The sequence below is a fragment of the Mesoplodon bidens genome (assembly GCF_964165515.1).
Source record: "Mesoplodon bidens genome assembly, chromosome: 17".
NCBI lineage: Eukaryota > Metazoa > Chordata > Mammalia > Artiodactyla > Ziphiidae > Mesoplodon > Mesoplodon bidens.
In genome coordinates, this window is record NC_138174.1 from 11,310,512 (window position 1) to 11,325,877 (window position 15,366).

At 32.7% G+C, this 15,366-nt stretch overlaps 1 protein-coding gene across 4 annotated transcripts in view; it reads left to right on the forward strand.

Annotated features, from left to right (window-relative positions):
• NBEA (neurobeachin) overlaps window positions 1-15,366 on the forward strand; it is a 613,622-nt gene that overhangs the window by 199,972 nt on the left and 398,284 nt on the right. For all 4 annotated transcript variants that reach the window (XM_081214387.1, XM_081214388.1, XM_081214389.1 and 1 more), the window contains 2 exons: window positions 1,179-1,274; window positions 13,105-13,543. In XM_081214387.1, coding sequence (XP_081070513.1) covers window positions 1,179-1,274; window positions 13,105-13,543 — 535 coding nt within the window. The remainder of the gene's footprint in view (window positions 1-1,178; window positions 1,275-13,104; window positions 13,544-15,366) is intronic.

The window sequence follows — 15,366 nt, forward strand, 5'->3', positions numbered from 1 at the left end:
TTAAATGTATAATTTTAAACTTTATAAACATATGAAAGTAGGAGGTCCTTATATAGTAGTTCAATATCAACAATAAGCCAAAATGTAAATCTTTATACCCAAGTTCAAAGATAGCATCCCTTTCTTTCTTTCTTTCTTTTTCTTTCTTTCTTTCTTTCTTTCATTGTGTATAGTTATTTCAGTATCTAAATATTCTGTCAGAGATTTATAATAAACAAACATACATTCTAAACTTTATACCAAAGTTGCTTCAACTAAAATCAAAGAATTCTAGACATCAGTGAACCATTTTGGATCATGTTGTCTTTCTCATCTATAGAAGATGCTCATGTTGTAGGAGTTCGTGCATTATCAGCTTTATCTACTCTGCTTGGAAATGATAAACACATTTTCTGGCAACTAATATTTTAATATCATGGGGAGCCTTTTATCAATTGCATTTCTTGCTGGGTGTTTACATCAAGGTTGTTTCTCTGTTGTTTGCAGTGTGACCTTAGTAACCTGGTGGTTATTTCATGTACCACTGGATTAATTTGTAATAGAAATTATCTTTCCTAAATAAATGCATATGATGTACAAATTAAATGAATATTTTTTAAAGTGAGTAGAAATTAGTGGTCAAATCTCTGCATTTTGTTTTCCATATTCATATCATATCTCATTTACTTTTTATCGCTGTTGTGGAAATACAGATTATATTTAACTGTAATTCTTTGCTGTTGCATGCTGTATTTATTTCTAGTATGTAAACGTGATATTTCTTTGTAGTATACTTTTAACTTTATTCTTCAAATTAAATGTTATCCTACCATTGCAGTTTATGTCTTTTGACCATTTAAAACCCTGAGACTCTATATGTTAATCAACTCTTTCTTCATTTTTAATACATGCATAACAGTCATATATGTATAAAGCAAGCAATATTTTAATGAACCTTCCAGTTCTGATTTTCTTCTGTTTGTATGTCTCTGTGTATGTTGCTAAAATTACTCTACTTAACGAGTATATTATTTCCTTTCTCTTAATACATAACTTCTTTCCTTCCTCCAGAGACGTGGTCTTTATTACTAGTACTGTTTGCATGTTGTAGTGATATAGAACTGTCTTGGATCTTCAGTGGACCATGTTGCAGGTTGTTACATGCTGGCTCAAATTTGATTCCATAATTTTCTCCACAGTTGTGGTCATACCATCTATCCCTCATCCAAGTTTGAACCATGGATTCCTTGCCAAGTTAATTCCTGAGCAGAGCTTTGCCCACTCATTTTACAAAGGTAATATTAACCTCATCTCCTGACCTATTTGGATATTCTTAAATTTCATCAATTGTTATACAATAACCATCCATAATCTAATTGTTTATAAACAATCATACACCTCAGGTTTCAAGAAGATATAATACGTTGTATTTATACCTGGCTATTGAGAGCAAAATATAGTTTTTATATTTATATTCCATTATATTTCTTTAAGTATCATCTGCAAATTAAGGCTGCCTAATTATATGTACAATAATATGCACAGTGGTGGCATTCACTGGAGATTGCAGAAGAGTCATGTCTTATTAGTGGGACTAAATTAGCCCTAAAATGAAGGCTACTGTGTAATGACAACAAAAAAGTTGAAAAAAAACAAGCCTCGGGCTTCCCTGGTGGTGCAGTGGTTGAGAGTCCGCCTGCCGATGCAGGGGACACGGGTTCGTGCCCCGGTCCAGGAAGATCCCACATGCCGCGGAGCGGCTGGGCCTGTGAGCCATGGCTGCTGAGCCTGCGTGTCCGGAGCCTGTGCTCCGCAACGGGAGAGGCCACAACAGTGAGAGGCCCACGTACCGCAAAAAAAAAAAAAAAAAAAAAAAAAAACAAGCCTCGAAAGCATCAAACTGATAAGTTATTTAATTTTCTGTCAGAACAAAATTCCAACTCTTTTTAAAGGAATACAAAAAATATCTTCACCAAATAATGTAAAATTCAACATTAAGCATCTAATAAAAAATCATTAAATGTGCAAAGAAGCAAGAAAATGTGATGCATAAGCAGAAGAAAAAAATCAGTCGATAGAAACAGATTCAGAAAGGATAGAAAGGATAGATATAGCAGAATCGTCAGATAAGGGCATTCCAACATCTATTATACATATGTTCAAGATGTTTTTCAATTTAAAGGAAAAAGTGAACATAATGTGAAGAAAAATGGAAGATTTTCATAAAAAAACCAATTTGCAGTCTTAGAGATGAAAAATAAAATAGTCAAAATGATGTCTCTGGGTAAGATTAACATGAGATTAGTCTGTGCAGAACAAAGGTGAGCCAAACTATGCCCCCCACCCAGGATTTTCCCATGTACACAACCTGCATAATTCCTGGGACAGTGAATATGATAGATTTTACTCTTGTGACAGGGTTACGTTATATATGTTAGCACAGTTGCTTTTTTTTTTTTTTTGCTTAAAACAGAAATGTATTCTCTCATAGTTTTTGAGGCTAGAAGTCCAAAATCAAAGTGTCAGCAGGGCCATGCTCTCCCTGAGGGCTCTACGGGAGGATCCTTCCTTGTTTCTTCCTAGCTTATGGTGGGTGCTGGCAATCCTCAGCTGTCCTTGGCTTGTGTGAGCATCAACTCCAGTCTCTGTCTCCATCTTCACATGACCATCTTCTCTCTGTGCCTGTGTCCAGATTTCCTTCTTTTTGTAAGAATATGAGTCATATTGGACATGGGCCCCACTCTAATCCAGTTTGACCTTATTTTCACTTGATTATATCTGCAAAGACCCTATTTCCAAATAAGGTCATATTCACAGGTTTTGGGGGACATGAATTTGGGGGGAACATTATTCAATCCATTGTAACTACTCAACGGTTGGTTCATTGCTTTGTGTGTCTTTTAGTCTTGTCTTTTTTCTTTTTCTCCTTTGATACTTGATTCACATTTTTTTAGCACAGTTGCTTTTAAGAAAAGGTGATTTATACAGGTAGCTCTGACCTAAACACATGAACCCTGTAAAGGCAGAGAGTTTTCTCTGGCTGATTTGGAAGAGGAAATGAGAGAGCCTCAAAGTGTAAGAGGGATCCGAAATAAAGGAAGTTTTTCATTGCTGAGATGGAGGTGACCATGCAACAAAGACCTGAGGTCACCTTGTAGGAGCTGAGAGCACTTCCCAGCAAGGGACTGAATTCTGCCAATAACTGGAGTAATTTTAGAGAGGGCCTTGAGCTCCAGATGATACCACCGTTCCGTGTACTTCATACATTGGCTAATGATATGGAAGAACAACTTATAGAACAAATAAAGCAGCAAAGTATTTCTTATTACAACTTGATGAATGGACAGATATTTTTCATAAACGTGCAAACTTTGGACATAATGATGAAATAAAGGAAAAATTCTTTTCAGCTTTATTGCTTACAAAGGCATCTAACTCTGAGTTGTATAAACTAAGAAGGATTAGACTAAATTAGATTAGATTAGATTGGAGTGTCATCTGGAATTTGTTTTGTGTAGAAGTGTGTTCCAAAAGGTTAACTGCAGTGACTAGAATATACTCTGGAGTAGTTAACCTGATTAAGGAGCCTGCATCAGAATATCTATGCACTGCTTTCTTTATCAAGAAAAGTTTACTATGAAACAATTTTAGCTGAACTGCATAATGGTCTTAGTGGTATAATAAAATTTTGAATTACTTTAAGGCCGATGTGGTAAATTTTCTATTCTTTTAATTATATGATAATATGGTACGTGATAGTAAGTAACTGTTACTGCGTGCTGTCATGCAGTGGTTATTGAGAGGAAAAGTTCTGTTGATGATGTTGGAAATACAAAGTCAATTCTTAGTGTTTTTACAGGATAAGAAACCAGTTTCATCCCACTCTTTAAAAATTAGTAGAACTGGCCTCTTTGTCAGACATATAAACTGTGTTAAATGAACTTAGTACTTCCAAGCAGGAAAGGATTGCAACATGTATTTTTAGTGTCAGAAAAGATGAAAGAACAAAAATAAAAGTTAGAATGTTGTAAGTACAGTTTCTATGACATCTTGCATAATTTAATAAAAGTTATTTTAATAATATTATTTATTATATAATAGTTATTATCAATGAAATATCTGTCTTAAGAATGATCTTGATTTTGCTCATCTTGAAAAGTTATCTCCTATCATTTTATGTATTTGATAGAATGTCTTGTATTTTATTTTACATTAAAAGGACATTCGTATATACAAAATTTATGGATCTGGAATCTATTTCTTTCATTGAAATATAATTTATGTTTGATTATAACTGTATGGGATAAATTATTGGAAATGAGTATTGATGAACATTGCGGGTATATTTTGAAGATACAGCATTTCTAGTTTCATTTTGGGTAAAAGTATAAAATGAATACATGTTCTGAGCTCTCTGAGTTCTCATTCTATCAACATAACTCTGTGACACGGCTTTCTCCACTCTGCGTGTTATTAAAATAAAACAAAAATAGGCTAGCTGTATGTTATTCCCATGAGTAGTAGTATTGCCAGTTCTACTTGGATTAGATAAGTTAACAAGCAAAAGTTCATCACATTATAAACTTTAAATATTTATATTCCCAGTATTTGTTCAAAATGTTTATATAGGCATTTCTTTTGGGGAATCGCTCTTAAAACTTTTTGTTTATTTATGATGTATACTGAAAAAAGTTACAAGTACAGTAATATTTGTCTAGATTGATCACCTATACCCACACTTTCAGTCAACAACATGGATAGTTTTTGTATTTTTTTTCCCAATTTACCTTTGTTCTGATTATATTCATTGAAATTTAATTTTATGTCTATGGAGTCAAATAATACAAGCTTTTATGCTTTTATTTTCTGTTTTGAGAAGACTGATCTGTACTACTCTTGAACTCCTTCACACTTTACTGCCTTTTTTCACCTCATTATTGAGCCTTTTAAAAAACTCTGAATTAGCTCTTGGTTGGGGACCGCTGATTTAGTCTGTTACTGATGACAAGTTTTAAAATAACATTATTATATAAAATAATAAAGTAATGAAATGTAATTTATATTTAATATAATACATTCATATAATATTCCATAATATAACAAATATAATAATTTTTCTTTCTAAAAATTTCTAAGGGATTCCTATAGTTTTCAAAACAGTTAAAATGTCTTAACTTATAGTGGCAAGACTACTCTAGTTCTAACTTATCTGGATTACTACAGTCGTCTCCAAAGTGGTTTCCTCGCCTCTTGTCTTGCTGGTCTTTATTTGATTTTTTTATAGTTGCTGCAGTTTATTTTAAAATATAAATGAGATTATGTCTCTTTTTGACATAAAAATTTCTCATAACATTTAGAGTAAAATATCGCTACCTTCCTAACTTAATCTCATGTGGTTCTTGCATTTGCTCACTACAATGAAACTACCTTTTAGTTCTTTAATCATGCCAAGCACTTTCCTGCCTCGTGATCTTTGTATTTTGTTCCTAGTTTTTGGCTCTCTCTTCTCCCTATTTTTTGTATGACTGGAGAGTACTTATCCTTCAGGTGTCTGGTTAAAGGTCACCTCCTCACAGAGGCTTTCCCTGACTACTATAGCTAAGGAGCTTCCACCCCACAACCACCTTATTTTCTTATCATGGCATCCTCTTTATTTCCCTTCTTGCACTTATACAATTTATTTATTTGTTTGTCTATTAGAATGTGTGCTTGAAGAAGGTAATTCTTAATATCTAGCATGGCACTTGGAAGTACATACAGTAAATATTTGTTAAGTAAATGGATAAGTTATTGAGAAAGCTAAATAATTTTTAAAAAGCTGAATATTGATGGTAGCCATAAAATGTATTTCATTAATAAACATACTTAAAACAGAGAAAAGAAATTTTTATTCATAGCTTGTGCTAGAAGCTATAGAAGCTTTATGTTAATTTTCCACATTAGGTTTCAAAAGAAGAATGTTAATATTTAGGTGAACTTACAAATAAATATGTTGTATTAGTTTTCCTCTAACAATTTATTGTCAGGGAAAAGAATTATGTTCACAGAAAATAAAATAATTAAGATATTGTGCCACTTATACGAGAATAGACATATGGCATAAACAGTCTACAAATAGGTAGGAATTTGTATAAGTATTTCATATATAATAAATATAACTTCTAATCAAACGGAAGAGGAAGTATTATTTGGCAAATGGTATTACCAAATGGGGTAGCCAATTGAAAAAAATAAATTTATATCCTTATTTCATATAACATGCTAAATAAATTCCACATGTATTAAAATTTAAAGCGAAAAAGGAAACTGAACATAATTCAAGAAAATTAAAATTAATATTTATATAATATAAGAAAAGATGTTTTAAATCATAACATCAAAGACTGAAGTTGTAAAGATATGACTAAGTTTTATTTATCTGCATGTCTGAAAATGTTAACAAAATTACAAGAAAAAATGCAAACAGGAAAAAATTTACATTTATGTGATAAAAGTTAATCCTTAATAAATAAAGAACTCTTACAGATCAATTAAAAGAATATATCACAGTAATGGAAAAATGTAAAAAACAGCTGAACAAGTTAATAAGAGATAGGCAATGTAAGTACAAATAAGGGAAATTTATTTAAATCTACTCATAATCAAATACATTTATATTGAAACAAAACTGTACCATAATTTTCAAATTTGGCAAAATTTTGAAGGGTGAGAATATAAATATGTGCATTTTACATAGAATAAAAATATCCGTGATCCTTGTTCTACTAATTTTACTCTTAGAAATATATATTAAGGGAGCACTGAAAGATATGCCAATAATTTTTTTACCACTCAGTTTTTATTTATTGCATACTTAGAAATAAAGCTAACATTTATTAAATAAATTGCTACATTCATATAATCAAACACTATGATTTTCAGCTTGCACATTTGTTATTTTATCTTGCTTTTGGAGTCATTTTTAATGGACTCGTAATTCATTATATGGGTGCATTATAATTTATTTTACAAGTACTCTACACTGTCATTAGTATATATAGAATTCTTATTGAATACTGATGTCAAATATCCTATATATTTTATCTTATTTATAGCTGAAAATCATGCTCAGTTATCCCTAACAAATATTTTTTTAAAACTTCGACTCTTTAAAATAAATGTCTGTTTTCAGTATTAGTAAGGGTACCAACAAAAGCCTCCCTCCTCTCTTTTTTCTTTCATCTTCTAATTTGATCTTTTTTCCAACTTACCTTATGATTCATTCATTATGTATTTGCTGAATAAATGAATGGTTTCCTATTACATACTAGGTACTGGAGATACATAATAGTGATCACAAAGTCCCTATGTTTATGAAGCTAACATTCTAGTGAGGAAGATAGACTTTTAGAAACCACACACTTAAATATATAATTGCAAGCTATGTTGCATTCTAAGAAATAAAATTACAGATTATTATGAGAAAGTACAAAAGAAGAAAGCTAATTTAATTTGGGGGTTGGGAAAGGCCTTATAGAAGTGATATTTAAGCTTTGAACCAAACAATGAAGTCAGTTAGTTTGGGAAAAAGAATGGGGATAGTGGAAGCACATTTCTGAAAAGGTAGCCACATATTCAGAGAAATTCCTTGGCATATTTTGGGAACATATGTGGGTGGAACATAAGAATTGAGTGAAAGGGAAGCATTCCATGAATTTAGACAGGTAAGCAGGAACCAAATCATGTAGGGCTTGTAAACTATGCTAAGGATCTGGTTTTTAAACTAAGCAGAGGAGTGTTATATTAGTGTTCCATTGCTGCCATAACAAATTACCACAGACTTACTGGCCTAAAACAACACAAATATATTATTTTATAGTTCTGTAGATCAGAAGTCTTACATGGATTTCACCAGGCTAAAATCAAAACATCCTCAAGGCTGCATGCCTTTTTGGAGGCTCTTGAGGAGAATCCATTTTCCTTGCCTTTTCCAGCTTCCAGAGGCCACTCATATTCTTGGCTTATGGCTTTGTTTCTTATTCCTCCTTTTTTTTTTTTTTTTTTTTTTTTGCGGTACCCGGGCCTCTCGCTGCTGTGGCCTTTCCCATTGCGGAGCATAGGCTCCGGACGCGCAGGTCAGTGGCCATGGCTCACGGGCCCAGCCGCTCTGCGGCATGTGGGATCTTCCCGGACCGGGGCACGAACCTGTGTCCCCTGCATCGGCAGGCGGACTCTCAACCACTGCGCCACCAGGGAAGCCCTTATTCCTCCATTTTTAAAACCAAGAACTGTGCATCTTTCGGACTATTCTTCTGTGGTCATATCTTCCTCTGAGCACAGCTAGGAAAGGATTTCTGCTTTGAAGTTTGATTGAGCCGACCTGGATAATCCAGGTTAGTCTCTTCTCAGAGCCCTTCCATTTAATGTCCTTTTTGCCATGTAAGGTAATATTCACAGGTTATGGAGATTAGGACGTGGACGTCGTTGGGAGGGAGGGGGCATAATTCTGCCCGCTACAAGTATCATACAATTTTACAAGAGTATTCTGGTTTATAATTTTACAAGAGTATTCTGAGTACAGTGAGGGAATAGATTAGAGGGGCATTGAGGGTAACTGAATAAACCATTGGAGGCTATTGCTTTCTAGGTAAGAACTGCTATGGTTTAGGACTAAGGTGCGGTGGCAGTAGAGATTAAACAGGAAGATAAATTAGACATACTTTGGAAGTAAAATTGACAGGATATGGTAATAGATTGGATGTGGGGCATGAAGGTATGAGAAGTTTTCAAAGATAATACCTAGCTGTCTGGTCTGAAGTACCGAGATGATAAGTATCATTTGTCAAAGCAAGCAAGAACGGAGGTAGATTATTTGAAGAAAATGACCAAGACTTCCATTTTTAGATGTATTAATTTTGAGATGTCTGTGGAAATCTTCTAAGCCTTTGGGAAGCTAAATCAAGCACGCACATTACAGGTGATAGCCTGATACATTTCTTAATCCTCATAGCACACATAAGATCTACATTTTTCAAGTGTGGTCCTTGCAGCTTTCAAAGCGTAACTAACTTGTTCAAGATAACATGGAAAACTAGTAAGTTGTGGAGCCAGAATTGAAACCTTTATCAATTTGACTACATTCCCATTATCTTTCTTATGACATATTATTTTCAGAAAGGAAGGAGAAATACCCAAAGTACCTGAAGAGAGGCGGGAGTAAGAGGTTGTTCTTTTAGGGTGGGAGATACTGATCTGCAGATAAAGGGACCAGAGCTAGGGATGAGAGGTAGAAATTGAAGATAAGTAGAGAGAATAGCCGATAGAGTGGTTGGGCTCTGTATTTTCTTTTCTCTTTGGAGTTTTGGTTAATTTTTATGCAATTTAACTAATTTGCATTTAATATAAACAAGATATACAAGTTATATACAGATCTTTATGTTTATTTTAAATTACTCTAATGTGAATAGTTTGCTTAATATTACTATTTGAAGAGCAAATAAGTAATCTTGATGTAATTTTTAGTGCTATACTAACAAGAAGCTATATGTTCCTTTCATGTTATTCCTTATTAAGGTAGTTTGGAAAATAGCAATTTGAGTAACTTAATAGGTAAGAAATATTGAAACACTTCATAAGTTATCATAAAACAAGATTTTTGGTGGAAGGAATGTGTTAAATGAGGTCACCATGTAGAAATCATGTCATTTGCTGAACTTAACCCCATATTTTTCCAAACATGCATTAGATGAACTCATTAGGTTCAATGAAAAACAGTAAGAAAAAGAGGCATCTGGCACCCAACTGCCTGTTCTGACAAGGTTAAGATCACTCAGGCTAGTAATATTTCTCCTTTGTGTACTGACATGGCCTGTTGCTACAGAAACTGTCGAGAACTACGGAAAACTTGGAAGTCTCCTGTCAGTAATATAACCTGCACAGGTGCAATCATTTATACTTTCTATGCTGCTCATGCTTAGCTTCTATTGAAGTCACTTGGGTTAAATCCTCAAAGTACTTTAGTGTTACAAAGAAGCATTCTGGAAACATGTAATTCATCTAAGCTGCAGTTTATGCTATCATCTGAGAGTGTGTTCTGTAAATGCATAATGGGAAATTAAGGTAGGTTTTTTGAGTATTGACCTGTTTTCTATTTGTAATTACTGTTATAAAATTTTTCATTGGTGTTTATTTTTATTTCTAGGTGAATAAGATCATAAACTTTACAAAACTTATGTATTTGAATAGAATTCTTATTGAAATATCAAAATTACTGCTCTCTTGAAATAATTCTTTTATCATTCACAGTAAAAAAATTAAGATTTTTATTACTGTATAAATATTTTGATGAGTCATTTGAAAATATTTTAATATTCAAATTTAATAAACTTTTAATTGTGTTTTATAATCAAGAGGTCAACATTTATATTGAAGTTCCATGTATCTAGCTACTGAGTTATAGATTTTAGTTGTCTACTGAGTCAGTTGAATAGAAAAGCAAAAAATTTTATAGTTGGTAGAAAAAATCTTTTTATATGACACCTTGTGGACACAAACCAAAGATTTTAATTTCTTAGATATTTTGTTTGCTAGCAAAATGCTTATATTTCAGACAAATACAACTTGAAAAGTTTACATTTTTGTGTAGCTCTTAATGTAAAACACATCATAAATAAAGATTCTGAGACATCATGTTAGGGTAAAGCCAAACCTGTAGACAAGAGCTATAAATTAGCTAAATTTAGACTAAGTGCTAGACTTGACTATATGCCTTTTGAGAATTAAACTCTGTAAGAAAAGTTAGCCCATGCTAGTAACTATTCCACTGTGATATTTTGTTGATGTTAGAGTTCTTATTTTGTTTCTGTGTTTACATTCTCTGTCCTGTTGCCATAGAAATGTCACTACCGCTGTTTAATTCTCTCCTGATTTTTCTGCTGTAATTGTTTTCTCTCCAAGAATATGTAATCTGTAGGTTAAACATGCATTAAGTAAACTCAGTAGTATCTCTAAGAGTGGAAATAACTGGCTTAGCCATCTTCCCATCCTATATTCCTAGGTAATTTCATCAATTTCCAAAATTTGATTATCACCTCTGTTTGAATATTCCCTAAATATATGGCCATAGTTTCTTTGACTTACAGATATAAATGTCCCAGAGATTCTGCATACTCAATTAATTCATTATTTTCCTGAACAAACTTGCTTCTTTTTTGCTTTCTTCTTCAGTTAGTGACATATCACCATTCTTTTTTTTTCTTTAAGCTAGATATTTCAGAAGCATCTTGATTCTTTCTCTTCCATCTTATTCCTAATGCTATTATTCTAAATTGTCTTAATCTGCTCTCACAAGGTTTTATTTAAAAAATGCCAAATTGTTATCTTTACCTCTTACCTTTTTCCTTCTCTAGTGTTTTGCCAGTAATAATTTTCTGTCTTCTCAAAAAAACTTTATGCAGTTATTTTAAGTTTTAGCCTTGAGTTTTATTTTAAGTTTTAGCCTTGAGAACAACTAAGAAAAACCTATTTTTCATGTTGTTCATCTAGTATTTGAATATTATTATCATGTTCTACAGAGTAATCTTTTGTTCTTTCAATTCTAACATCCTTGCCCAAACAAGCAAAACTAAAACCTATTTAATAAATATGAGGAAAACTGCCACATTACATGGACTTGTGAGAGATGTATATCTTTAGTTTCCTGTTCTAATAACCTTTCAAATAAAAGAAACAAAGAAATAAACAACAACAACAAAAACACCTAAGGGCAGTTTTGGTACTTCCCTGGTGGTACAGTGGTTAAGAATCCATCTGCCAGTGCAGGGGAGATGGCTTCGATCCCTGGTCTGGGAGGATCCCACATGCCGTGGAGCAACTAAGCCTGAGAGCCACAACTACTGAGCCCATGTGCCACAACTACTGAAGCCTGCGCGCCTAGAGCCCGTGCTCCGCAACAAGAGAAGCCACCACAATGAGAAGCCCACGCACCACAACGAAGACCCAATGAGCCAAGAATGAATGAATGAATAAATAAATAAACAAACAAACCTAAGGGCAGTTTTATAGAACTTACAGATGTTAATTTCGAAGAGATCATAGACATAATTTAGTTTGCCCTTCTTGTATTACAAAGAATAACTATTAGTTATTAAAGTAATACAAATAGCTGCCATTTACTAAGTATCTACTTCATGCAGGAACTGCACGTAAATAAGTGTATATCTTATTTTCTTCTTCAACATGACTTTATTAAGTTACAAGCTATTATTATTCCCATTATCTTAGATTAGATAAAATTTTCAAGGTCATCATTTAGAATTTGATAACATTTTATTATATGAAAAACTTTATTATAGTGACCTTTGTATAATGAGATTTGATAGGAATTTAACATTCTAAAGATGGTTTTCTTTTTATCTATTTTAATTAGTAATATTATATACGTTTTTATACATATTTGTGATTCAATTTTCACAAATTGAAATTTATATTTATTCACAAAGAATCATCATGAGTATTCCAAAATAATTGTTCTTAAAGACACATGTAGGTTAAATTCGTAAGGCTCACTATTCTATTATCAAAGCACTTATCCTTTTGAACTAATCATTTGACATGCTTTTTGCAATTAACTCTTTAGAATTTTATGTATTATGTGTAATTTAAAATATATCTTTAACTAGTTTAAATATTTCAATCAGGCATTTCATTATTGGTTACTGAAATACCAAAAAATATATAAAAGTAACTTAATATTTTTAAGGAGATATTAGAGAAGTATAATAATTTATCTTGCATGGTTGGTAGCTAACAATAAAAGTATAAAATGTGAGCTTTATATAATAATTATTTACAATCTGCTATAAGCAATTGTGGTAGGAACTATTTCTCCATGCTTATATATTAATTTTGAAATGCCAGATGATTTATAAAAGAAACAGGGTTCTGTTGATGCTTGCCAAACAAAATGACAGGTGTATGTGGTTGATATATTTTAATCAAGTTGTGTTGTTACGCACATCTATTTAGCAGATTTTTTGTTCCTTACAGGTTTTCTTTTGTTTATCCTAATATGTGAGTATATTTTATTAATGATACTGGGTTTTTACTTGTGAAGCTTTTTGTTTAAATCAGTTTCTTTCATTACAGAAACACCTGCTGCATTTCCAGACACGGTAAAGGAAAAAGAAACACCAACCCCTGGTGAAGATATTCATGTAGAAAGTTCCATTCCTCATACTGATTCAGGAATCGGAGAGGAACAAGTGGCTAGCATCCTGAATGGTGCAGAATTAGAGACTAGCACAGGCCCTGATGCCATGAGTGAACTGTTATCTACTTTGTCATCCGAAGTGAAAAAGTCACAGGAAAGCCTAACTGAGAACCCCAGTGAAATGTTGAAGCCTGCGCCATCTATATCTAGCATTAGTCAAACCAAAGGCATCAATGTCAAGGAAATATTGAAAAGTCTTGTGGCTGCCCCAGTTGAAATTGCAGAATGTGGCCCTGAACCTATCCCATACCCAGATCCAGCACTGAAGAGAGAAGCGCAAGCTATTCTTCCTATGCAGTTTCATTCCTTTGACAGGTAGGTACTGAACTTATTATTTACAGTGCTCTATGCATAGAAGGAAAATTAGAGTCTGTTAATTTAAAAATATTAGGAGGGTCTTGAAAACATTATATTTTTTACTGTAGATTCTTACTACAAAGACTATCAAAGGGACAGGCCAACTGGATTGATCTCATAGGCATTTTAATAATATGTTTCAAAAAGGGGGTTCAATATGAAATGGTGGATAGCACATTGAATTGGAAATAGGGAAACACAGATTCTGATTATAATCTATCAAGTGACTACAGTAGATTGGAGAAGTTATTTTATATATATATATATATGTGTGTTTTATATATTATATACATTTATATACTTATATGTGAGGAAACTGGAAGGTAATTGTTTTTTGTTTTAGGGAGAAAAGATCAAGTTAGGAAATCAAATGTTTCTTAAATGTCAAAATAAATATATAATCAAAATGTAATATATATTCCATAATGTTTTCTCTAAAATAGCCAAACTGCTTTGTCCCAATTAGAGACAGTAATTTTTTAGAGTTTAGGGGTTGAGGTGTGGCAGTAAAGCCATTTTCAGTTAGGATGAATTATCTTTTTCATACATAAATATGATTTAAAATTTGCCTATAAGCATTTCAAACAGCATCCTACAGATATTTCTTGAAAATTTATTGTGAAAATATGAATGGCATTAGTCATCATGTCAAATATAAAGAGATAGAATCAGGTTTGTTTTCTGTGAACTTAAAGTAGTAAAAGGAGATAAAATGTTTGCAGATAGTTGTCTATAAGATAAAATGTGTTAAGTGTCAGAAGTTTTTTAAAAACTAAAAAAAGGAGGGGTATAAAAGGTAGGAAATTGTTTCTTTTTTTTTAATAGTTTGGAGGTTCATTCATATAGTTCCTTGGATGTTCCTTATGCCAATTCATATTTGGTTTGTGTTCCCAGAATATATGTATATGTGTGTTTATGAGTTTATATAAGCATAAGCATGTAAGTATTTGTATATATCTATAAATCTTTATCTATACATAAACGGTGTAATAATTTAACTTGGGGTCATAAGTTTTATGTTCCATTTAATTTTTAAGTTCTATACCTAAATTTTGTTAAAATATAAAACAGTAAATACAGAGAATCATTGTAATTTGCATAAGAGAATCCAGTGAAATAAACATTAAGTAAAATATTTCTGTTCTAATTTGGATTATCATTAGAACAGTTTTTTTCATTAAAACTTAATGAAGCAGTCATCTGAGTGCCAATATTCTTAGCTACTCAAAATTTATTACATTTTTGAGGATATTGCTTTACAAAAAATAGAACTTTCCACTTGTTCCTGGTAGCATTTGTGCAAAATGCAATGAGAGTGGAATCATTCTTCTAAATTGCATAAGTAGAAATGAAATCGAGGAGCACAAAGCATATTTCAGTTCTTTTTAGGAGAAGGGTCTCCAGTGTAGTTAATATATGCAGTAGCTCAAGTACTATCAAATGTAAATGATGAGGTGATATTGATGAAAGGAGGGGATTGAGGTCTCAGGGGGCGCTGATGACGGATTGAACAGAAGCGGCCTTGCACTGCACGTAACTCAAGTCTGTCGTCTTCAGTGCTCAAAGCCATAATGGGAGGTGGCAGTCTGAAATGAGTTGCCACGGCAAAGAGTATTATTTTTGAAATGCTTTCACACAAATCACTAGGCCCTGCATACAACTTAGTTTCATGCTTTAATGTCATCAGGAGGCACAAATTGGTGTGTCTAATTGTTTGCCACCTGCCAGGAAAATGAGCTGCCAGCCAGCCAGACGGGTTTGATTGTCTGTCAGCCATTCAA